Source organism: Protomyctophum bolini (genome assembly GCF_963924005.1).
Source record: "Protomyctophum bolini genome assembly, chromosome: 16".
NCBI lineage: Eukaryota > Metazoa > Chordata > Actinopteri > Myctophiformes > Myctophidae > Protomyctophum > Protomyctophum bolini.
In genome coordinates, this window is record NC_137877.1 from 590873 (window position 1) to 614977 (window position 24105).

The following is a 24105-nucleotide window of genomic DNA, read 5'->3' on the forward strand; positions in this document are numbered from 1 at the left end:
ACCACCTAACTCCAAAATATAATTTCTTTCAGGAAATTAAGAAAACCTTTCAGAGGTGGAGTTAGTTGCTTTATAGCACAGTTTGAGAGGTGGTGGAGTTAGCTGCTTTATAGCAGACAGTTTCAAATCATCTAAAACCTCAAATGGAGTTGGGTGGTTTCCGCCCAACAGCAACCATTATTGATTCCAAAGGGAGAGAACCTGAACTATTATTATTAAAGGGATAGTTCAGATTCTTTGAACTTAAGTTGTATGAAATACTTGCAATTATTACTTGCCAAAAACTATGATAGAGCGGTCAAAGTTGAACGAAGGTTGCACTAGTATTTTAGAAATAGGTCAACAATACAAATGAGGTTAGTTTTGTGAGTTAATTAACTTTTACTGCGTGGCCCCCGGCCGTGACCCCCACAAATGTCCAGAACTACTTAATATTTCACCAAAACCAGAGCAGAACTCCCACCACGGGACTCGGGCAATGAATCAATACAGTTGCAACCACCATATATTAACATTGGTGGCGCTATAACAGACAGAGGTTCATCTAGGGCAGGGGTGCCCAGACTCTTTTGACTTGAGAGCTATTTTCCAAATGACCAGCTCAACAGAATCTACCCACCAAAATAATGATATTATACCATAGCTGAAAATAGTTTAAATATGTACCTGAGGGAGCTGGAGTTACAGAGAAGACCAACGCACTTGGAATGTGAAATGGAGAAATGGACCATAGTAGAGGGTTCTTTTGTATTTAATCTGTAATGCTACCGACATTCTTGTGCACAACACTTGAAAACAAAATATATTGCGAGGTCAATTTGAACTGACCGGTCCTTTCACAAAGTGGAAGATGCCAAAAAGTTTTTTTTTTTTTTAATTAAATATTCTTTAGGGTCATGTGATCCACCTGCACAGCCTTTGTGATCTACTGGTAGATCGTGATCTACATTTTTTTGGGTGCAGGTCTTTGTTCCGACGGCATATTGATCGGAAAACTCAATCCTAACCTAACCCTAACCGCAAGCACGGGAGCAGCGCATGTCGGACCATCGCTTTTTCGCATCGCAGCGAATGTCCCCCCGCTGCGGAGCGGACCGTTGCCCCGTCAGCTAGAATGATGTCGGAAAAAAGGCCGCCTCCCACGGACGCACAAGCGTGCGCGCGCACACACACACCAATGACTGAGTCTTTAAGATCTGTAGGAAACACAAAGCTTTAATAATAATAAGTGCATGCATGTCTTTATCTGATACAAATAAATCAATGAATGAATGAATGAATCAATGACTGTAAACATTTTTTTGCATCAACTGTTTTCTCTCATTAGGAGATTTTTGTTTTGTGTCTGAAAACAGAAAATAAAATAAAGCTGATACAAATTAGAGATAAGAGAGAGAGAGAAAAAAAAAAGAGTCAGTTCGTCTCAAATATAATAAACTCATGATTCCAGCAAGAATTTATTCTTGATATAAAATAATACAATAACCATAACTTTATGAAATACACAAGAAAGGAAGAAAAAGGGATAGAAATTAAATGCTACTTTCAGCACTTTTTAAGCCATCAAATGAATCAGTCACTAATTACAGTATAAAAACACATCTCCAAATCCAGTTATTATAGGGGAGGGGGGGGGGGGGGGGGGGGGCGGGTGTCAGTTGAACACTCATCGTAAGTAGAGGACACGGACCGCGCACGTACGTGTGTGCGTGTGTGTGTGTGTGAGTGTGTGTGTGCGCGTGTGTACCCATAGGGTGTGTGTGTGTGTGTGTGTGTGCGTGTGTACAGGCTGCTATAAAAGCACAAGTTTGGAAACAGTGGATTATTAATTAATTAATTAACCGCCAGAACCACAGATTATTAACCCATTCAGACCTGAGGATGGTTCTACAGAATGTCTTGTAAACCCCGAACGGGTTTTCTGAAAAAAAAAAAACCCTGTTTCTGCCAGTGGTTCTCAACCTATAATCATGTGAGGACCCCCATCTGACCCCCCACCCCCCCATCTGAAAATATGTTGATCCAGGGACCCCCCCCCCCACCCCACCCCACCCCACCCAGAAGCAACGATTGGAGTTAAAAAACGTTTGCTCTGAAATAATATAATTATATTCAAAGATTTGCGCCACATTTTCAACGTTTTTCAGAAAAAAAGCAGAGCTACAAGCTCGTAGCCGCTGCTATATTCAATAGCTAAAGTTTAACACACCGAATGGGGTTCCCGCCCAGAAAGGGTTAAAATTTTGTCCTGGCAGCCCGCCCAACAGCGTAGAGAAGAGACTACGTTTCCTAAGCCTTTATATTGCTGTTTCTCGTTAGCATCCCAGTGCTAAAGTGTGACACAGTCATTTGGAAGATGCGCGCGCATCCACGTGCACTGCAGGTTTTTTTTTCCAACGGCCTGTAGGAGGCGCTGTGATGCTCGCGGTCGGGGGGGGGGGGGTTTCGCCACAGAGCGAGAGAGAACAACAACCGGTCAAGACACCACACACACACACACACACACACACAGCGCTACGTCATCGTAACATCCGGTTACGGATATTTGGCTCTTCAAAATAAGGGTTGAAGAACGGGGGGGGGGAGAAAACCCTTTGGCAATGCGCGATAAATCTATACATTAATCCTGGCTAAATTCCCCCTTCGATTAAAAATACCAGTTGGTAGAGTAGTTTTAAGAGTAGTTTCATATAGTCGAGTTCACCTAAATAAGTGGTTTTCAAACGGTGGTCCGGGGACCCCCCGGTGGTCCTTGAGGCGGTTCCAGGTGGTCCCCAACCAGATGAACGATGGGAGAGTTGGTAACCAAATGGACCCTTATCAGACCCTTTAACTCGAGCGTAAAATTAAACCAAATGGACCCGGGGTCTCAAGAAGTCTACGCGACTAGAGAATGTAGAAGAACTGTTATTTTTGATCGTTGATGGAATTGGAGACAAAATCTTATCTGACGACAACAAAGTAATCTTTACACTAACACTATTTTGTTTTATGGTATGTTATATCGTCATCCTTGATCTGTGACCTTTAACAAGGCGCTATATAACTTAAAACATAATAATAATAATAATAATAATAATGCTGCTTGTGGAATGAGGAAAAGTTTCCAAAGTTGTTTCGACGATTTATGATATTATGAACACAAAGTTTGGAAATGTTTTCAGGACTTGTTTTTTCTTATAACAAAATGCTACTTGGGACCGGCACACGCACAGACACACACACGCGCACATGCACACACATGCGCGCGCACACACACACACACACACACACACTTTGGCAACCTATGCTGTCATAAACACACATTCCGCGGTACAAGAAAAATTAAAAAAAAGCTTTGTTCTGCTGTCGAAATCTTTATATTTCTATATCACGTCAGAGGAGAGGAGAGGAGGAGGAGAGGAGAGGGTGAGAGGGGAGGAGGAGAAATGGAGGGGAGGAGAGGAGGAGGAGGTGGTGTATCTCTTACAGATGAGGAGGAGGAGGAGGTGGTGACAGATGAGGAGGAGGTGGTGTATCTCTGACAGATGGAGGAGGAGGTGTATCTCTGACAGATGGAGGTGTATCTCTGACAGGAGGAGGAGGAAGAGTATCTCTGTTTCAGTCGACCATCTTTTGCATCTCGTGGCGTAATTTATTTAATGAACCTGCTGCTGTCTGTGGCAGGAGGAGGAGGAGGATGGTTGGATGTGGGGGTGATCTTCAGCATGGAGGTGGTATAGATGGTCCTCAGTAACAGGTGGAGGTGTAGAGATGGGTGGTGGGGGTGGAGGTGGTCCTCCTCAGACTGACGGAGGAGGTAACAGGTCACCTGGTGCTCATGACATAGTGGACCTGTTAAGACTGACGGGAGGTGGCATGGAGATGGTCCTCTAGAACAGATGGAGGTGTAGAGATGGGGTGGTGGTGGTGGGTGGTCTTCTGACAGGTGGAGAAGGTGGTAGATGGGTGGGAGGTCCAGATGGAGGTGGTATGGAGGTGGAGGTCCTCTAACAGGTGGTTGGAGGTAACAGGTTACCAGATGGAGGTGGTATGGAGGTGGTGGTGGTCCTCAGTGACAGGTGGAGGTGCAGAGATGGTATGGAGGTGGAGGTCCTCTAACGGGTGGTTGAAGGTAACAGGTGGAGGTGTAGAGATGGTATGGAGGTGGAGGTCCTCTAACGGGTGGTTGGAGGTAACAGGTTACCTGGTGCTGTTGCTCATGGCGTAGTGGACCTGCTTCTGCTGCAGCAGCTCTGTGATGGCCAGCAGCTTCTTTAGGACGTGCTGAAAACACACAACCAAACGTCACATTCGATGTTACAGCAAGTAGTAGTTTGGTTGTTAAGTCTCAGCCTCTCACAGTTTACACATGCTTCTATCGTACAGTCTGGAGCAACGGAAACTCTGATCATGAGTAAAATATAAATGCTTCCGTCGTACAGTCTGGAGCAACGGAAACTCTGATCATGAGTAAAATATAAATGCTTCCGTCGTACAGTCTGGAGCAACGGAAGCTCTGATCATGAGTGAAATATAAATGCTTCCGTCGTACAGTCTGGAGCAACGGAAGCTCTGATCATGAGTAAAATATAAATGCTTCCGTCATACAGTCTGGAGCAACGGAAGCTCTGATCACGAGTGAAATATAAATGCTTCCGTCGTACAGTCTGGAGCAACGGAAGCTCTGATCATGAGTGAAATATAAATGCTTCCGTCGTACAGTCTGGAGCAACGGAAGCTCTGATCATGAGTGAAATATAAATGCTTCCGTCGTACAGTCTGGAGCAACGGAAGCTCTGATCACGAGTACAATATAAATGCAACATAAAGGTCTGCACTAGAAAGACGCTGTCGTGAACAAATTAATGAACCCTTTTAGACCTGATTCTACCAAGGCTCGAGATTTAACAGCGTCCTATAAAATATCTATTTGGAACTTAAATTTAACTCAGGCACGGTTTTGGGACTAGGAGTTTTTTTCGCTGAAAATGCGCATGTCGTGTGCAGCGATGAGCAGCATGAGACTAAACAGCGCTGCTGAGACCAGGTCTGCAGTGCTGTCAGGGTCAGAGTTGACAACGACAACACACCACCATTTACCCAAAATAATCAAGACGCTTATATTGCTTTTGCCTCGCGGATGGGACATTTACAAGCTGTTGCCCCCCGCGACCCGACTACGGATAAGCGGTTGAAGATGGATGGATGGAACTATCGGTTGGAAGCGTTGTGTCTTGTGTGCTATAATATAATAATGATAATAATGATAATAATGATAATAATGATAATAATAATAATAATAACAACACTTTATTTGTATAGCACCGTTCTTGACATGAAATGCAGCTCAAAGTGCTTTACAGAGCAATGGAGAAAAAAAGAAAAGAAAAGCAAGGCAAAGACATTAAAAAACAAGCAGTAATGCAATACAGTGAGGACATGAATAACAAAACAAATAAAAGATCAATTGAAAGCAATGTTGTAGAAGTGGGTCTTGAGCTGTGCTTTAAAAATGTCTACAGAGGCTGCCTTTCGAAGGTACAGTGTTATTAAACTACAGAGGCTGCCTGTCGAAGGTACAGTGTTATTAAACTACAGAGGCTGCCTGTCAAAGGTACAGTGTTATTAAACTACAGAGGCTGCCTGTCGAAGGTACAGTGTTATTAAACTACAGAGGCTGCCTGTCGAAGGTACAGTGGGAGTTTGTTCCATGCCGTCGGCCCCTAGAAGCAAAAAGCTGCTTCCCCGTATTTTTTAGTTGCCATTTTCTTTAGGCAAAGCGAGCAGGCCAGCAGTGGAAGACCTTAGGGGGCGGTTTGGGACATACAAATTTAGGCAGGCAGTCATGTAGGTAGGAAGGTGCGGAACTCGCAATAATCACGTTAAACCACACCCTCTCGTGTAACATTGCTTAATTTGAGTATTCACAGACTCTCATAGGACAGTGTGTGTGTGTGTGTGTGTGCGTACCTGCTGCGCTCCCCTCTCATTGGACAGTGTGTGTGTGTGCGTACCTGCTGCGCTCCCCTCTCATTGGACAGTGTGTGTGTGTGCGTACCTGCTGCGCTCCCCTCTCATTGGACAGTGTGTGTGTGTGCTTACCTGCTGCGCTCCCCTCTCATTGGACAGCGTCCTCAGCTCGTCAGAGTGGGCGGAGCAGAGCTCATGCAGAGCGGCGAGGTCGCGGGACACGTCCGTCCTGAAGATGACCTCTGTGACCTCTGGAAGGTCAGGCACGTTCTGCACACACACACGCGTGCAAAACATGCGCACGCACACACACACACACACACACACGCACACGCACACACACACACACACGCACACATGCACACGGGCGCACGCACACACGAATGCATTCAGTTTTTTGGGTGCAATTGAAGTCAGAAAAAATAAATAAATAGCAATAACAGTTTTGGGCCGTGAATAAAACTTTGAATTTGGGAAAACATACGATATAAAAGTATTACAATAATAACTCACAATAGAAACATAATATTAATAATAATAACTCAAGCCCAAAGCCTCAAATAGCCCAAATATGGAGGAATGACGTCATAGTATTGACAGCAGTATTGTCTTTAGCTAATAGCTATCCTGCAATATGACGTAATCATGGAATGACATCACAACCATATCATTGTTCTTTATAAATAACAGTGCGACGCACTAAACATCAGTTAGTGATTTGCAACAAGGAAACCTGAGCTGCCTTCATCCTAACAAGTTAGTCTGTAAGTTAGTTGTCAACACTCATTGACGGTGGAGCTGCTGTGTGAAATGTTTCACTGGACGATACATCTGGAAGGAGAACATAGGAAGGACCATGCTGCTGCTGTGGTGGTCGGACACGAGATCTACTGCTTTGGAGGAGACGGAAACCAGATGGAAAGAAATCACATTGAAGTACACGTCTTCAATACAGTGACTTTATGCTGGAGGAAGTTGACCCCAGGGACCCCTGGAACAGGAGAACCTCACCTTGAGGTTCCCTCCAGGTGCCGGGGCCACACAGCTGTGCTGATTGGAGACACTGTCTACCTCTGGGGAGGTTTTGCTTTCAGAAACTATACACTAGAGTACTACAACCATATTTATGCATTTGATGTCGACGCCCACACATGGATCAAACCACAGTTTTCTGGAACCGTTCCAGAGGGGTGGGAGAACCACTCAGCCTGTGTCTTGGGGAAGGTCATATTTATCCATGGAGGATGGCCCCAGACTGGACTCACTAATGACATCTACAAGCTGGACACCACCTCAATGGTCTGGTCTTTAATCAACCCCAGAGGAACTCCACCTCCTGCTTCATGGTTACACTCTGCTACCATCATCGGGACAAAGATGTTTGTATTTGGGGGCTGGGGGGGTCAGCACTACAACACCATCAGAGTGTTTGACACAGAGACCAACCAGTGGATGAACACACCTTTTACACAGATTCTTCCAGAAGGACGCAGGGCTCATTCAGGCTTTACCCACAATGGAGAGCTGTACATATTTGGTGGCCGTAATTATAACAATGACCATAACTTCAATGATCTGTGGACATTCAACCCAGAGACCTTCTCCTGGAAGAAGGTTGAGCCCAAGGGGAAACACCCACATGGGATGACTAAGATGTGCTGTTGCATGCTGGGAGATCGGGTCATCCTCTTCAGACCAGGTGACCTGTATGTCTTAGACTTCAGTCCTAGCCTCAAGACATTATGTAAGCTAGCAGTTATTCAGTACGGTCTGGAGCAGTCTGGACTCACACACAACATCAGGTGGGAACTGGCAGCCATGACTAGAAACCGAAAATGAGAAAATAAACATAGTCCTCTAAACTAAAACTGGAAAAAAAAACAGTGAGCCCACTAAAATAAACAAAACTGTAAATAACATAAATACATGATACTTTCACAGAGATGTGTCAAGTTCAGCTCCTGTCTCGGCTGCTTTGTTAACAGAAGCTATGTTTAGCTCGCTGCGTAAACCGTGTTAGCCAAACACACACACACACACACACACACACACACACACACACACACACACACACACACACACACACACACACACACACACACACACACACAAATGCATTCACAGTTTTTTGGGTATTACAAAAATAACTCATAATAGAAACATTATAATAATAATAACTCACCCCCAACTCGTCCAGAAACATGATCATTCTATGTTTGTTGTTTTTGATGAAAGGGTTAACTCCCTCCATGTATGGTTCCTGTGAAAAAACACCACAGTATTTACATGGTGTGTGTGTGTGTGTGTGTGTGTGTGTGTGTGTGTGTGTGCGTGCGTGCGTGTATTTGTAACCAGTGAAATCTTTTTAAAACCAGTTTGTGTTCGACTTTCCAAACCAAACCATACCAAGTTTGGTCACTAGATGGCAGTGCAGGACCACAGATCAGAGCTGGGTCTTTGTATTGACCAGATTCTACAAGGACTTCTAAATCATGACAGTTTTTAGGAAAAATAAAAAACCTGTTTCTATGTCAGTGGTTCTCACATTATGTCATGTCAAAGAGCCCAAAAATGATATGTAATTGGCCACCGACCCCCATATGGAAATATGTTGTTACAGGGACCCCCCCCCCCCCCCACAAGCAAAGATTTGAGTTAAAAACGTTCTCTCTGAAATAATATATATCGAGCCTGTTAGGAGCACAGCGGTCCATGATGACGTCATGTTTAAACCATCAAGACAAGAAGCGATCAATCAATCAATAAATAAATGTAATGATCCACGCTGGCACAAACATGTGGGTCTGAAAGTGTTTTGATGATTCATATTATTCTATTGGTAAAAAAGGTCAATTACCATCTGTCTGTTCTGTATCAATTAGTAAAATACATACTGGTTCTGTTCAGAATGTATTGTCTCCCGTCTTTCCACAAAATAATATATAATGTTCGATAGTGGGCTCGACAAACCGGCTCGATAAGCCTGATCGATAAGGTGCTCTTAATCAATAAAAAAATGACAAGCTCCATCCCTAGAAAATATAGTGGTCCTTGGGGTGGTTGTATTCCATTAACCGTTCACACACACCTCGCTGCTGGGTTTGGGGTGGTTGTATTCCATTAACGGTTCACACACCTCGCTGCTGGGTTTGGGGTGGTTGTATTTATCGCAATTTGTTGCCATTGGTCATTTAGATTCAAACTGGTTTTGGGTGTAATCTGTAGGAAGTATGTGTCTACTATACATGCCATATGAAAGCAGGGAATCGTAGCTTCAAATTGACATATTGGTTGTTCAGTTTAACCCACCAGTTTTGGAGATATGGCTTATAGAGTAATGTCTTGCAGAGAAACAGCGATTTGAGAAAACAGACTTGAAAAGGTTCACTTCTGTGGACTCTAACATTACACCTATAGCTACATGTTTAAGCATTTATTTCATATTTACATGTCTTCTGTGGACTCTAACATTACACCTATAGCTACATGTTTAAGCATTTATTTCATATTTACATGTCTTCTGTGGTCTCTAACATTACACCTAGCTACATGTTTAAGCATTTATTTCATATTTACATGTCTTCTGTGGTCTCTAACATTACACCTAGCTACATGTTTGGGCATTTATTTAATATTTACATATTTACATTTCAGCTCTGACACTTATTTCAGACATGCTCTAGTATGTGAAGAGTCTGCCTGTGATATTAAAGAGTTTTTCTGGGAGCTGGAATTTGCGCGATGGCAGTCTCTCAGTCAAATCTGGTCACAAATGTGCCACGTCTCTGTCTGCGTGCGTGCGTGTGTGCGTGTGTGTGTGTGTGTGTGTGTGTGTGTGTGTGTGTGTGCGTGCGTGCGTGCGTGCGTGCGTGCGTGCGTGCGTGCGTGCGCGCGCGCGTGCGTGCGCGCGTGCGCGCGCGCGCGTACCTTGGCACCGAACTCCACCAGGTTGGCGAGGTTCTGAACTGATTTGGCCACAAGGGTGAGAGTTCTACCAGCTGTGGAGGAGGGGGGGTCTGGGGGGGGGAGAGAGAGAGAGAGAGAGAGAGAGAAAATACATATTTATTTTAACCCACTGCCCGCGAGGATTAACCCATTCTGACCTGAGATCAGATTAAAAAAAATGTTCTTCTACATCCTGACAGTTTTCTGAAAAAGCTGTGTTTCTATGTCAGTCGTTCTTCGATTTTTCAGACCTACAAGCTCGTAGCGCGCCACCGAGTGGCGCGCTACGAGCTTGTAGATCTGCTATTTTTCAATAGCTAAAGCATAACACGATGCTAACACCAAAAGGGGTCCCCACCCCAAAATAGGTTAAAAGAGAGAGAGAGCTCCTCAATTCACCTTCAATTAAATCTCCTCATTCTGGAATTCAGGTGTGCGTGTCCATATGTGTGTGTGTGTGTGTGACGTGTGTGTGTGTGTGTGTGTGTGTGTGTGTGTGTCCATATGTGTGTGTCCATATGTGTGTGTGCGTGCGTGCGTGCGTGCGTGCGTGCGTGCGTGCGTGCGTGCGTGCGTGTGTGTGTGTGCGTACCAGCGATAATGTTGAACATTCTGGGGTTGAGGATTGCAGGACAGATCAACCTGAGGAAGACGAAACCACTGGAATAACACACACACACACACACACACACACACACACACACACACACACACAAACAATGGTATTAATGATTAAACATTAATAATTAAAGATATCCATAATTAAACATGATTAATTCACATCATCACATCAACATCAAAGCCAGCCAACAGCAACTGTTTCAGTGTTTGCAATAACGTAATGAAGTCAAAAGTATCGGTGGCGTTTAGGGCTGACCTTCCATCACGTATTTGATGATCGATCATGATCCATACATTTGTTTCGATTGTCGACGCTTCGAAACCCAACGGGGGGGGGGGGGGGGGTGATGCGAGCAGTGACTCTTTGGCTTAAACAACGATATAGCGGAGAGAAAGGCATGCTTGGATTGGTCTCATTTATTTTAAACAATAAGCAACAACTGTTGCAGCCTTCATGAAAGCAGTGACGCACAAATAATTAGGCTTAACATCCGACCGTAACAAGTCAACTGCCTGACACAGGCATTACCTCTCAAATAACAAATATATATAATCCAGAAAATGTAGGGATTTAGCTTCTCTTCCGATTGAAACTCAGATGTGAAAACACCAAAACAAAAACACCACCCGACCGTAACATGAATGAACCTCTTGTAAACCAGTGTAATGCTTAATTGGGTCGTCCACTCACAGTCAACAGTCTTTGTATTTAGTTTGTGCTTGAAATGTAGCCTACTGTAATTCTGCAAACTGTTAATACATATTTAAATCAATCAAAGTCACAGCAGCAATTGCGAGGCGCGACGCATGCGGCTCGCGGGGCAAAGGAGGAATTGAGGAAATAAACACAATAGTATCAGTGCAACACTATACAGAACATATGAACAGAGGCATTACTTCTCTTATAACGTAACGAAAACAAAACTCACAGCCGCAATTGCGATCGAGGCGCACGCATGCGGCTCGCAGAGCAAAGGAAACAAACCAACAGCAGTGAGTAGAGTGACAGTCGTCATTGTGTCAATCAAGACCTATAGCTAAAGGCAAGCTCAGTAGCCTATATTAAGCCTACTTATTGTTGTCTTTAGTTTTTAATTATACTTTGTCTTTTTATTTGTGTTCATTCAAGAATGCCATTTGTTTTATTTCGTTATACGGTATTTAGCCTCAAATGAAGGCACAGCACAGTGAGCACACTAGGGCTGTCAGAACGAATTTCATAATATGAAAGAAATTCGAATATTAAAAAATATATATATATTCGAAAGCTAAAATTGCCATTCGAATGGAGCTTTTATCATTTATTAATTCTATTTAATATTTTTATTTTGTTTTATGTTATTTTATCCGCTCACTAAATGTATTGAGTAACGAATCTACCGCTGTGAAATCTCCCATCTGCACGCACGCACACACGGTCACACGCGCGCCTCGTCACCTCCTCCCTCCTCTGCACGCATGCACACACGCAGTCGCACAGCGCGCTGCAACTAAGAAGAATCACTCGCATGTTTTATTAGTACCGTCGAGTCTGTCGCATATTGTGGACAGTTTGAAAATGCGGGTCCTACGTGCATTAAACCATTAACGTTGGTCCGGCTGGTTTCATTTTGTCCTACGCGATTACGTGAATCAGCATGGCTGCGCCTGCAGTAGGCTATTACCAAAACAAACACATGGTAGGCTACTTTTGTGTTGCACATGGAAAGCAACTGAAAACGACCATGGATATATTAAAGACAGTTCCCCTGTGCTGCTGTGCACAGCGGAGATAATGCAAAACTCCAGGTACGAACCAAAACACTGACTGCCTGAAGCTGATCATCCACGACTATATCTCCAGACTAGTCCTGCAGTCCCGCAATGAAGGAAAGACAATCTCGCCTCTCACTATAGTCCACTACAATGCCATTCTAGCCTTAAAACCTACATTTATGTGTTATTCAACAATTACTTTAGCGCAAAATATAGGCATCTCTATATATCTTCATTGCTATTTACTAATGATGGCCTGTTCATCGTGACAGCATTCCGTTTAAAAAGAAAAAAGAAAAAGTTCATGATTCCTGACTAGCCTACTCACTACTCAGACTATACTGTATCAGAAGTATACAACGTTCACTGTAAAATGCATTTGCACTATAGACAGACAACAATCTTACCGTGCTGAGTGCACTGTGCTCAATAAAACAACAGTTTAAACGCTATTTTGTGCCGAAAACCATTATTACATGTAATGAAAGTACTGCTTTGTCGTTTGGAAGGGGGGGCCCTCTAGTGGACAGAACGTGCATCGTCAAAACCTTGTTATTCTGTGTATTATTATAGGCTAAATATGAGCTAAAATACAATGTAAATATTCGAATATATTCGAAAATTACAAATAATTAAGCAATGAAATTCGAATTGGATTATAGAGGTGAACTGACAGCCCTAGAGCACACAGGCCTGCACTTTGTTTTATTTATGTAAAAAAAAAGAAGTAATGCTGCACTTTGTTTTCGTTTACTCATGTTAAGAGAAGTAATGCCTCAGTTCATATGTTCTGTATAGTGTTGCACTGATACTATTGTGTATAATAACAAAATTCCTCCTTTGCTCTGCGAGCCGCATGCGTGCGCCTCGATCGCAATTGCGGCTGTGAGTTTTGTTTTCGTTATGTTAAGAGAAGTAATGCCTCTGTTCATATGTTCTGTACAGTGTTGCACTGATACTATTGTGTTTAATAACTCAATTCCTCCTTTGCTCCGCGAGCCGCATGCGTGCGCCTCGCAATTGCTGCTGTGAGTTTGATTGATTGAAATATGTATTAACAGTTTGCAGAATTACAGTAGGCTACAGATGAACCAATGATGATAACAATCTAACCTTACATTAGCCATGGGGTATTATGTTTCGCCTCCGAAGCACGTTTCGTTTATTATAATACTTGTTCCAAGTGATTTTTCAAACTCGTCGTGGACTTGTGATACGCCAATTTCTTGTCACATATTTGACACACTACTTGTTCTTTGTTGTCTTGGCATATTCTAAAATGCAACCACACTTTAGATTTAGAGAGACCCGGAAAATAAATCCCTGTTTATTTTCCTCAGACATTTCAGAAGGTATTTATTTAAAGACGTTTATACGCCGCGGACAAAGACAACTCTTGTCGTGACAAATCATGACAACAAAACACACTTTTTCAGGCCAAGCAAAGAATTAGAAAAAAAAAACGGCAGGTTAACAACACTTTTTTGGTTGTGTGTTTGTTGTCAAGATTTGTCACGACAAGAGTTGTCTTCGTACGACGCTTAAAAGGTCTTTAAATAAATACGTTTTGAAATGTCTATGAGGGAAAAATGCATTGGGATTCATTTCCTGGGCCTGGTGTCGTCATGAAAGGGGGCGGGACTGCGACGCTCTATAGGCTGGAAGCCTGGAGGAGAGGAGCAGTGACTTGGCCAATCAGAGGAGAGGAGCAGTGACTTGGCCAATGACTGCTGACCCGCCAACTGGGGAGAGTAGTGGTTGAGGGTTGAAACACTCTAAGGGCCGATTCATATATATTTTTCATATATTCATTGTGCGTGTGTGTGTGTTTGTGTGTACGTGTGTTTGTGTGTACGTGTGTTTGTGTGTGCGTGCGTTTGTGTGTGTGTGTACCTGACAACTCTGGTCCTCATGGTCGTGTTGGTCGGCCATTTCAGCTGAACTGACTTCTGTAGACATCCATAGATGAACCTGAGGGTGCTGCACACACACACACACACACACACACACACACACACACACACACATGTACACACACACACACACACACACACACACACACACACACACACATTTTTTGGGGGAAATAAATGTACTGATAAATATTTGTACATTTAACCCATTCTGAACGGGAACGGCACGCATTTTGGTGTTAGCATCATGTTATGCTTTAGCTATTTTTGGAAAAATCGAAGAACGACTGACATTTTTAGAATCTGATCTCAGGTCAGAATGGGTTAATCAGACCCAGTGTGTGTCCAGTGGAAACCTCGTATGAATCTGATCTCAGGTCAGAATGGGTTAAAAACTGTGTACATGGTGACTATCACTATAATCTAAGTGATCTTGAGGTCTACAAAATCGGGAAGAGAAAATAACTAGTCAACTATAGTACCAACAAGGTCGACTCGTGGATTTACTGCTTAACCCATTCTGAACGGGAACCCCTTTTGGTGTTAGCATTATGCTATGCTTTAGCTATTGAAAAATAGCACACCTTCAAGCTCGTAGCGCTTTTTTTTTTTTTTTTTTGAAAAATCGAAGAACGACTGACTATAGAAACATAGCTTTTTCAGAAAACTGTCAAGATGTAGAAGAACATTTTTAGAATCTGATCTCAGGTCAGAATGGGTTAATGCCCTAGTGTGTGTGCGTGCGTGTGTGTGTGCGTGCGTGCGTGCATGCTTACGGGGGAAGGATCTCAGCAGCCATGAAGATCTTCTCCACCAGCTCTGACAGGATGAGGAGCAGATGAGCCAAGTTACCTGATACGTCCTCATTCTTATCCAGTTTAGACGGGTTCAGCTGGAGAGGAGAGGAGAGGAGAGCAATGGGTTTACAATGGAGAGGAGAGGAGAGGAGAGCAATGGGTTTACAATGGAGAGGAGAGGAGAGGAGAGGAGAGTTTACAATGCTTCCTATTCATGCCAGTCCACTTCCTCACAAACAGTCCGGTTCCGGATGTTTCCTGTCTGTGTTTATTCATCTCCATGCCCAAATATGGAGGAATGACGTCATAGTATTGACAGCAGTATTGTCTTTAGCTAATAGCTATCCTGCAATATGACGTAATCATGGAATGACATCACAACCATCATTGTTCTTTATAAATAACAGTGCGATGCACTAAACATCAGTTAGTGATTTGCAACAAGGGAACCTGAGCTGCCTTCATCCTAACAAGTTAGTCTGTAAGTTAGTTTCAACACTCATTAACGGTGGAGCTGCTGTGTGAAATGTTTCACTGGACGATACATCTGGAAGGAGAACATAGGAAGGTCCACGCTGCTGCTGTGGTGGTCGGACACCAGATCTACTGCTTTGGAGGAGACAGAAACCAGAGAATTGAAGTACACATCTTCAACACAGCGTCTTTATGTTGGAGGAAGTTGACCCCAGGGACCCCTGGAACAGGAGAACCTCACCTTGAGGTTCCCTCCAGGCGTGAGGGCCAATCAGCTGTGCTGATTGGAGACACCGTCTACCTCTGGGGAGGTTTTGCTTTCAGAAACTATACACCAGAGTACTACAACCATATTTATGCCTTTGATGTCGACGCCCACAGATGGTTCAAACCACCGTTTTCTGGGACCGTTCCAGGGGGGAGGGGATACCACTCAGCCTGTGTGTTGGGGAAGGTCATGTTTATCTATGGAGGATTGACCCAGACTAGATACACTATTGACATATACAAGTTGGACTCCACCACAATGGTCTGGGCTTTAATCAACACCAGAGGAACTCCACCTCCTGTTTCATACTGTCACTCTGCTACCATCATCGGGACAAAGATGTTTGTATTTGGGGGCTATGGGGGTCAGCACCAAGACACCATCAGAGTGTTTGACACAGAGACCAACCTCTGGATGAGCACACCTTCTACACAGATTCTACCAGAAGGACGCTGGGCTCATTCAGCCTTTACCTACAATGGAGAGCTGTGCATATTTGGTGGCTGTAATTATAACAATGACCAGGTCCAGTACTTCAATGATCTGTGGACATTCAACCCAGAGACCTTCTCCTGGAAGAAGGTTGAGCCCAAGGGGAAACGCCCACATGGGATGGAGGATATGTGCTGTTGCATGCTGGGAGATCGTGTCATCCTCTTTGGAGCAGAGAACAGACCAGGTGACCTGTATGTCTTAGACTTCAGTCCTAGCCTCAAGACATTATGTAAGCTAGCAGTTATTCAGTACGGTCTGGAGCAGTCTGAACTCACACACGACATCAGGTGGGAACTGGCAGCCATGACTAGCAACCGAAAATGAGAAAATAAACATAGTCCTCTAAACTAAAACTGTAAAAAAACAGTGAGCCCACTGAAATAAACAAAACTGTAAATAACATAAATACATGATACTTTCACAGAGATGTGTCAAGTTCAGCTCCTGTATCGGCTGCTTTGTTAACAGAAGCTATGTTTAGCTCGCTGCGTAGCCACATACGTATTAACAGAAGCTATGTTTAGCTCGCTGCGTAGCCACATACGTATTAACAGAAGCTATGTTTAGCTCGTTGCGTAGCCACATACGTATTAACAGAAGCTATGTTTAGCTCGTTGCGTAGCCACATACGTATTAACAGAAGCTATGTTTAGCTCGCTGCGCAGCCACATACGTATTAACAGAAGCTATGTTTAGCTCGCTGCGTAGCCACATACGTATTAACAGAAGCTATGTTTAGCTCGCTGCGTAGCCACATACGTATTAACAGAAGCTATGTTTAGCTCGTTGCGTAGCCACATACGTATTAACAGAAGCTATGTTTAGCTCGCTGCGCAGCCACATACGTATTAACAGAAGCTATGTTTAGCTCGCTGCGCAGCCACATACGTATTAACAGAAGCTATGTTTAGCTCGCTGCGCAGCCACATACGTATTAACAGAAGCTGTTTAGCTCGCTGCGTAGCCACATACGTATTAACAGAAGCTATGTTTAGCTCGCTGCATAGCCACGTATTACGTACACGTGTGGTGAGAGCAGAAGAGTAGTGCTGCCAATGAATATTCCATATTCCAATGAATATCCGAATGTAAAAAAAAAAACAGAATAATCAAATATTTTAAATTCAGATTAAAATTAAAAAAATAACAATAAAATTGCTGTGTGAGTTCTGCCGAGACTCTGTGCCACGTAAACTAAAACATTACACAAAAATTAGGCTATTAAGCCCAGGCGGTGGCGTAACCGTCTGGGTAATCCAGTCGCAGTGTGCCGCGGGTTCGACTCCCGAGCCCGACACGGCCTTTAATAATAATAATAATAATAATAAAACTTTATTTGTATAGCACCTTTCATGACATGAAATGCAGCTCAAAAAGTGCTTTACAGAACAATAATAAAGAAAAGCAAGGCAACGACATTAAAAAAACAAGCAGTAATGCAATACAGTGAGGACATGAATAACAAAAAATAAATGATAAATTTAAAGCAATGTTGTAGAAGTGGGTCTTGAGCTGAGCTATAAAAATGTCTACAGAGGCTGCCTGTCGAAGGTACAGTGGGAGCTTGTTCCATGCCGACGGCCCATAGAAGCAAAAAGCTGCTTCTCCGTATTTTTTAGTTGCCATTTTCTTTAGGCAAAGCGAGCAGGCCAGCAGTGGAAGACCTTAGGGGGCGGTGTGGGACATATTTAGGCAGGCAGTCATGTAGGTAGGAAGGTGCGAGACCGTTGAGAGCTTTATACACAAGTAAAATAATTTTAAAATCAATCCTAAAAACAACCGGAAGCCAGTGCAGTGAAGCCAAAACTGGAGTAATATGTTCTCTCATCTTAGTTCTAGTTAAAACTCTGGCTGCTGCATTTTGGACAAGTTGTAATCTGTCAGTCGTTTTCTTAGGCAGTCCTGAAAAAAGTGCATTGCAGTAATCAAGCCGAGAAAAAACAAAGGAGTGGATTAGCGTTTTTGCATCGTCCAAGGACAAATAGGCTCTGATTCATGCAATATTTCGAAGGTGAAAAAAGGCAATCTTAGTAACATGATTAATGTGTGAATTAAAATTCAATTCAGAATCAATAATGACCCCCAGGTTCTTTACTGAGAGGAGAGGAGAGGAGAGGAGAGGAGAGGAGAGGAGAGGAGAGGAGAGGAGAGGAGAGCAGTGTGTTTCCCATGGAGAGGGGAGCAGGTTTACCTCACAGGACTGCTTGCTCTCCATGATCCTGAGGATGGTGTCTTTGAGGGCGTGGTGAACGAAGGGCGTGGCCGTGGCCTTCATGTACTGCTCCATCAGCGTGGAGGCCAGCGTGGTCGCCCGGAACAGGGTGGTGGCCTCGTCTGGAGGGGAGGGGAATTACACCCGTTAATATAGTCATATACACCAATCTGAATGTATTCATGCTTTAATGTTTCATCCATCCATTGCATCATTCATGTGGGCGACTGTGGCTCAGGAGGTGGAGCGGGTCTTCCAGTGATCCATATGGGTCGGCGGTTCGAATCCCGGATCCTCCTCCTCCTGTCCACATGTGGAAGTGTCCTTGGGCAAAGACACTGAACCCCAGATTGCTCCCGATGTGCTGGTTGGTTACCTTGCATGGCTTCCGCCGCAATCGGTGTGTGAATGAATGGGTGAATGTAATGCACAGTCTATGTAAAGGTGTGTGAATGGGTGAATGTAATGCACAATCTATGTAAAGGTGTGTGAATGGGTGAATGTAATGCACAATCTATGTAAAGGTGTGTGAATGGGTGAATGTAATGCACAATCTATGTAAAGGTGTGTGAATGGGTGAATGTAATGCACCATCTATGTAAAGGTGTGTGAATGGGTGAATGTAATGCACAATCTATGTAAAGGTGTGTGAATGGGTGAATGTAATGCACAATCTATGTAAAGGTGTGTGAATGGGTGAATGTAATGCACAATCTATGTAAAGGTGTGTGAATGGGTGAATGTAATGCACAATCTATGTAAAGGTGTGTGAATGGGTGAATGTAATGCACAATCTATGTAAAGGTGTGTGAATGGGTGAATGTAATGCACAATCTATGTAAAGGTGTGTGAATGGGTGAATGTAATGCACAATCTATGTAAAGGTGTGTGAATGGGTGAATGTAATGCACAATCTATGTAAAGGTGTGTGAATGGGTGAATGTAATGCACAATCTATGTAAAGGTGTGTGAATGGGTGAATGTAATGCACAATCTATGTAAAGGTGTGTGAATGGGTGAATGTAATGCACAATCTATGTAAAGGTGTGTGAATGGGTGAATGTAATGCACAATCTATGTAAAGGTGTGTGAATGGGTGAATGTAATGCACAATCTATGTAAAGGTGTGTGAATGGGTGAATGTAATGCACAATCTATGTAAAGGTGTGTGAATAGGTGAATGTAATGCACAATCTATGTAAAGGTGTGTGAATGGGTGAATGTAATGCACAATCTATGTAAAGGTGTGTGAATGGGTGAATGTAATGCACAATCTATGTAAAGGTGTGTGAATGGGTGAATGTAATGCACAATCTATGTAAAGGTGTGTGAATAGGTGAATGTAATGCACAATCTATGTAAAGGTGTGTGAATGGGTGAATGTAATGCACAATCTATGTAAAGGTGTGTGAATGGGTGAATGTAATGCACAATCTATGTAAAGGTGTGTGAATGGGTGAATGTAATGCACAATCTATGTAAAGGTGTGTGAATGGGTGAATGTAATGCACAATCTATGTAAAGGTGTGTGAATGGGTGAATGTAATGCACAATCTATGTAAAGGTGTGTGAATGGGTGAATGTAATGCACCATCTATGTAAAGGTGTGTGAATGGGTGAATGTAATGCACAATCTATGTAAAGGTGTGTGAATGGGTGAATGTAATGCACCATCTATGTAAAGCGCCTTGGATAAAGGCGCTATATATAAATGCACCATTTACCATTTATTAATTCGTCCTCGGTAGCAGTGTTGTTATCGTCGACCAAAACTAAGACGAAAAATGTTCGTCGACTACCTTTTCTCACTGACTAAAACTAAATGAAAACTAAACGAAAACTAAGCTACGATGACTAAAACTAAGACTAAAAATACTGACAATTTCGTCAACAAATGAAAACTAGACTAAAATGTTAGGAAGGGACTAGTGGACAAGAGATCCAGTTTTATGCTTTGGTTGCATGCTGAAAATAGCAGATATACAATCTCACAACGCGTCGCAGTGAGATTGTATACCTGCTATTTTCAGCATGCAACAAGTGTAAAATATGTCATTACAACGACACCAAGGCCTGTCAAAACACATTTTAGTTTAAAATCGTATGACATTTAGTCGACTAAAACTAGACTAAAACACTAGAACATTCCAGGTGACTAAAATGTGACTAAAACTAAGTGAAAACTATTCAAGAGACTATGACTAAAACTAAAATAGATTTTTTTCTGCCAAAAACAACAGTGCTCAGTAGAGGGTGTAAACGTTACCTTCCATGTTGATCTCCTTGTCGTTGAGGGTCCTCAGCAGGGGCGCTTCGGTCTTCTCGTGTCGGAACACCTTGAGCAGGAGGCTGGCCAGCAGCGAGCGGTCCTGACCACACACGTGAGCCAGGGCGTAGATCACATGGAACTCCTTCTGCAGGATCAGCTGCAGGGGGGGACACGTTAACCGTTTCAGTTCATAGGACGCACCTGTACGTCTTAAGGATTAGAACCGAGAGGTACATTGGAAAGATACGGGGCGAGATAAGAATATTCTGAATTTTTCTTATTATTTTTGGCATTTCGCTTTTCTCTTGCCGTACGCTAACGCTCTGTGCAATTATTAGCTTGTCGTTGACTCCCATGTTAGCGCGGCGGAAAGAATGACTCGTATCTCCTAATCCAGGGCGCTCTCCGTGGTGATGAATGGATCGATATGCTGGCGCTTCATTTCTGCTCCTCATCCGTCTCTCCCGCAAAATATGAACGCTTTTTGGATCATATATCGTATAAATTAAAATGATCGGGGATGTGAGGTCACTTTGTAAAGTCAACTTTTTTAGGAAAGTGTTTCCGGTTCATGGCTTTCAGAGTAAAAGCGATCAGACAACGCACACATTTAGAGGGGGAAAGTTAAAATAGTTGATTCACGGTAACTACTTTTTATGTAAGCGATGTATGCCATGCTTTTGTTACTGCTTATTGTAAATCGCTCTGGATGAACCCATTCTGAACGGGAACCCATTTTGGTGTGAGCATTTGGTGTGAAAAATAGCAGATCTACAAGCTCGTAGCGCGCCACCGAGTGGCGCGCTACGAGCTTGTAGGTCTGCTATTTTTGAAAAATCTGAAGAATGATTGACATTTTTAGAATCTGATCTCAGGTCAGAATGGGTTAATCAGACCAGTGTGTGTCCAGTGGAAACCTCGTATGAATCTGATCTTAGGTCAGAATGGGTTAATCAGACCAGTGTGTGTCCAGTGGAAACCTCGTATGAATCTGATCTCATGTCAGAATGGGTTAATCAGACCAGTGTGTGTCCAGTGGAAACCTCGTATGAATCTGATCTCAGGTCAGAATGGGTTAATCAGACCAGTGTGTGTCCAGTGGAAACCTCGTATGAATCTGATCTCAGGTCAGAATGGGTTAAGGGCGTCTGCTAGATGCCTGAATCGTAAACAGTACCTCTTTGAACTCGCTGTACTCCTCCTCGGGCATGATCCTCTCCATGGAGTAGCGGGCTCGGACGCGCAGCGAGCCCGGTTCGATTCCCTTCAGCGGGACGTGAGACGAGAGAGGAAACCACTCGTCAATCATCTGACCTTTCTGGAGGCGGTTGAGCTGGCAGCGCATGAACACTGAGGAGATAATAATAATAATAATAACAATAAGCTTTATTTATACAGCACCTTTCCTACAGGGTTGCAGTTCAAAGTGCTTCACAGGCAGGACATACTTCAAGTGCTTTACAGTTAGGTTACATATAGGTTAGATCAAACAATACAAGACAGTGAATGTGCATAAAGTCAGACATCGAGATAAAGATAGACATGAGAAGGTCTAGCATTTAAGATAGATATATAATAATAATAATAATAATAAAATAGTTGGCATTGAGTCCATGGTGCTGAAGTCATGTTGTAGCATTGAGACTAGCTATGACTCTGTCCATGGTGCTGAATTAATGTTGTAGCATTGAGACTAGCTGTGACTCTGTCCATGGTGCTGAATTCATGTTGTAGCATTGAGACTAGCTGTGACTCTGTACATGGTGCTGAAGTCATGTTGTAGCATTGAGACTAGCTGTGACTCTGTCCATGGTGCTGAAGTCATGTTGTAGCATTGAGACTAGCTGTGACGCTGTCCATGGTGCTGAATTCATGTTGCAGCATTGAGACTAGCTGTGACTCTGTCCATGGTGCTGAATTAATGTTGCAGCCTTGAGACTAGCTGTGACGCTGTCCATGGTGCTGAATTCATGTTGCAGCATTGAGACTAGCTGTGACTCTGTCCATGGTGCTGAATTAATGTTGTAGCATTGAGACTAGATGTGACTCTGTCCATGGTGCTGAATTAATGTGGTAGCATTGAGACTAGCTGTGACTCTGTCCATGGTGCTGAAGTCATGTTGCAGCATTGAGACTAGATGTGACTCTGTCCACGGTGCTGAATTAATGTTGTAGCATTGAGACTAGCTGTGACTCTGTCCATGGTGCTGAAGTCATGTTATAGCATTGAGACTAGCTGTGACTCTGTCCATGGTGCTGAATTAATGTTGTAGCATTGAGACTAGCTGTGACTCTGTCCATGGTGCTGAATTAATGTTGTAGCATTGTGACTCTGTCCATGGTGCTGAATTAATTTCGCAGCATTGAGACTAGCTATGACTCTGTCCATGGTGCTGAAGTCATGTAGCATTGAGACTAGCTGTGACTCTGTCCATGGTGCTGAAGTCATGTTGCAGCATTGAGACTAGATGTGACTCTGTCCATGGTGCTGAATTAATGTTGTAGCATTGAGACTAGCTGTGACTCTGTCCATGGTGCTGAATTAATGTCGCAGCATTGAGACTAGCTGTGACTCTGTCCATGGTGCTGAAGTCATGTAGCATTGAGACTAGCTGTGACTCTGTCCATGGTGCTGAAGTCATGTCGCATTGAGACTAGCTGTGACTCTGTCCATGGTGCTGAAGTCATGTAGCATTGAGACTAGCTGTGACTCTGTCCATGGTGCTGAAGTCATGTAGCATTGAGACTAGCTGTGACTCTGTCCATGGTGCTGAAGTCATGTAGCATTGAGACTAGCTGTGACTCTGTCCATGGTGCTGAATTAATGTTGCAGCGTTGAGACTAGCTGTGACTCTGTCCATGTTTCTTGTGCATATTATTCTTATTGTTTATTGCCTTCCTGCCTTATCGATTTGTTTCTAGTCATTATTATTATTATTATTCAGATCAGGTGAACTCACAGATGTCGCTCTCTTTGCTTTTTTTCGTCTTGTTGCTCAAACTGATCTCAAACCTGTTGATCTCACTGGACAGGTCACTGCAGAGAGAGAGAGAGAGAGAGAGAGAGAGAGAGAGAGAGAGAGAGAGAGAGAGAGAGAGAGAGAGAGAGAGAGAGAGAGAGAGAGAGAGAGAGAGAGAGAGAGAGAGAAATAACACATAGGGTTAATAATCTGATCTCAGACCTTCTGATTTCACTGGAAAAAAATCACTGAAACATTTCAAATGAAAAAATTGGTTGCAAAATCGTGGGATAAGAAATTTGTAAAAAAAAAAAAAAAAAAGAAAGACAATGAATGAATAAGGGGGGTGTATGTGTTTTACAGGGAGACACTATACATCTGTTATAACTATTTGGAATATATAGTTATTCATATTTCACATTTCATTTCATAATGTTTATAAAG

General features: G+C 43.2%; 1 protein-coding gene across 1 annotated transcript in view; it reads right to left on the reverse strand.

Annotated features, from left to right (window-relative positions):
- Nucleotides 1-4080: 4080 nt before the first annotated feature.
- The window catches only part of rasa1a (RAS p21 protein activator (GTPase activating protein) 1a), a 42507-nt gene continuing 22482 nt past the window's right edge, over nucleotides 4081-24105 (reverse strand). Inside the window, exons 15-25 of the mRNA XM_080786241.1 lie at nucleotides 23662-23738; nucleotides 21879-22051; nucleotides 20699-20858; nucleotides 18412-18554; nucleotides 14963-15078; nucleotides 14167-14253; nucleotides 10490-10557; nucleotides 9880-9968; nucleotides 8135-8212; nucleotides 6085-6222; nucleotides 4081-4266 (exon numbers count right to left, since the gene is read on the reverse strand). Of these exons, the coding sequence (XP_080642367.1) occupies nucleotides 4183-4266; nucleotides 6085-6222; nucleotides 8135-8212; nucleotides 9880-9968; nucleotides 10490-10557; nucleotides 14167-14253; nucleotides 14963-15078; nucleotides 18412-18554; nucleotides 20699-20858; nucleotides 21879-22051; nucleotides 23662-23738 (1213 nt within the window). The 3' untranslated portion in view covers nucleotides 4081-4182. The remainder of the gene's footprint in view (nucleotides 4267-6084; nucleotides 6223-8134; nucleotides 8213-9879; nucleotides 9969-10489; nucleotides 10558-14166; nucleotides 14254-14962; nucleotides 15079-18411; nucleotides 18555-20698; nucleotides 20859-21878; nucleotides 22052-23661; nucleotides 23739-24105) is intronic.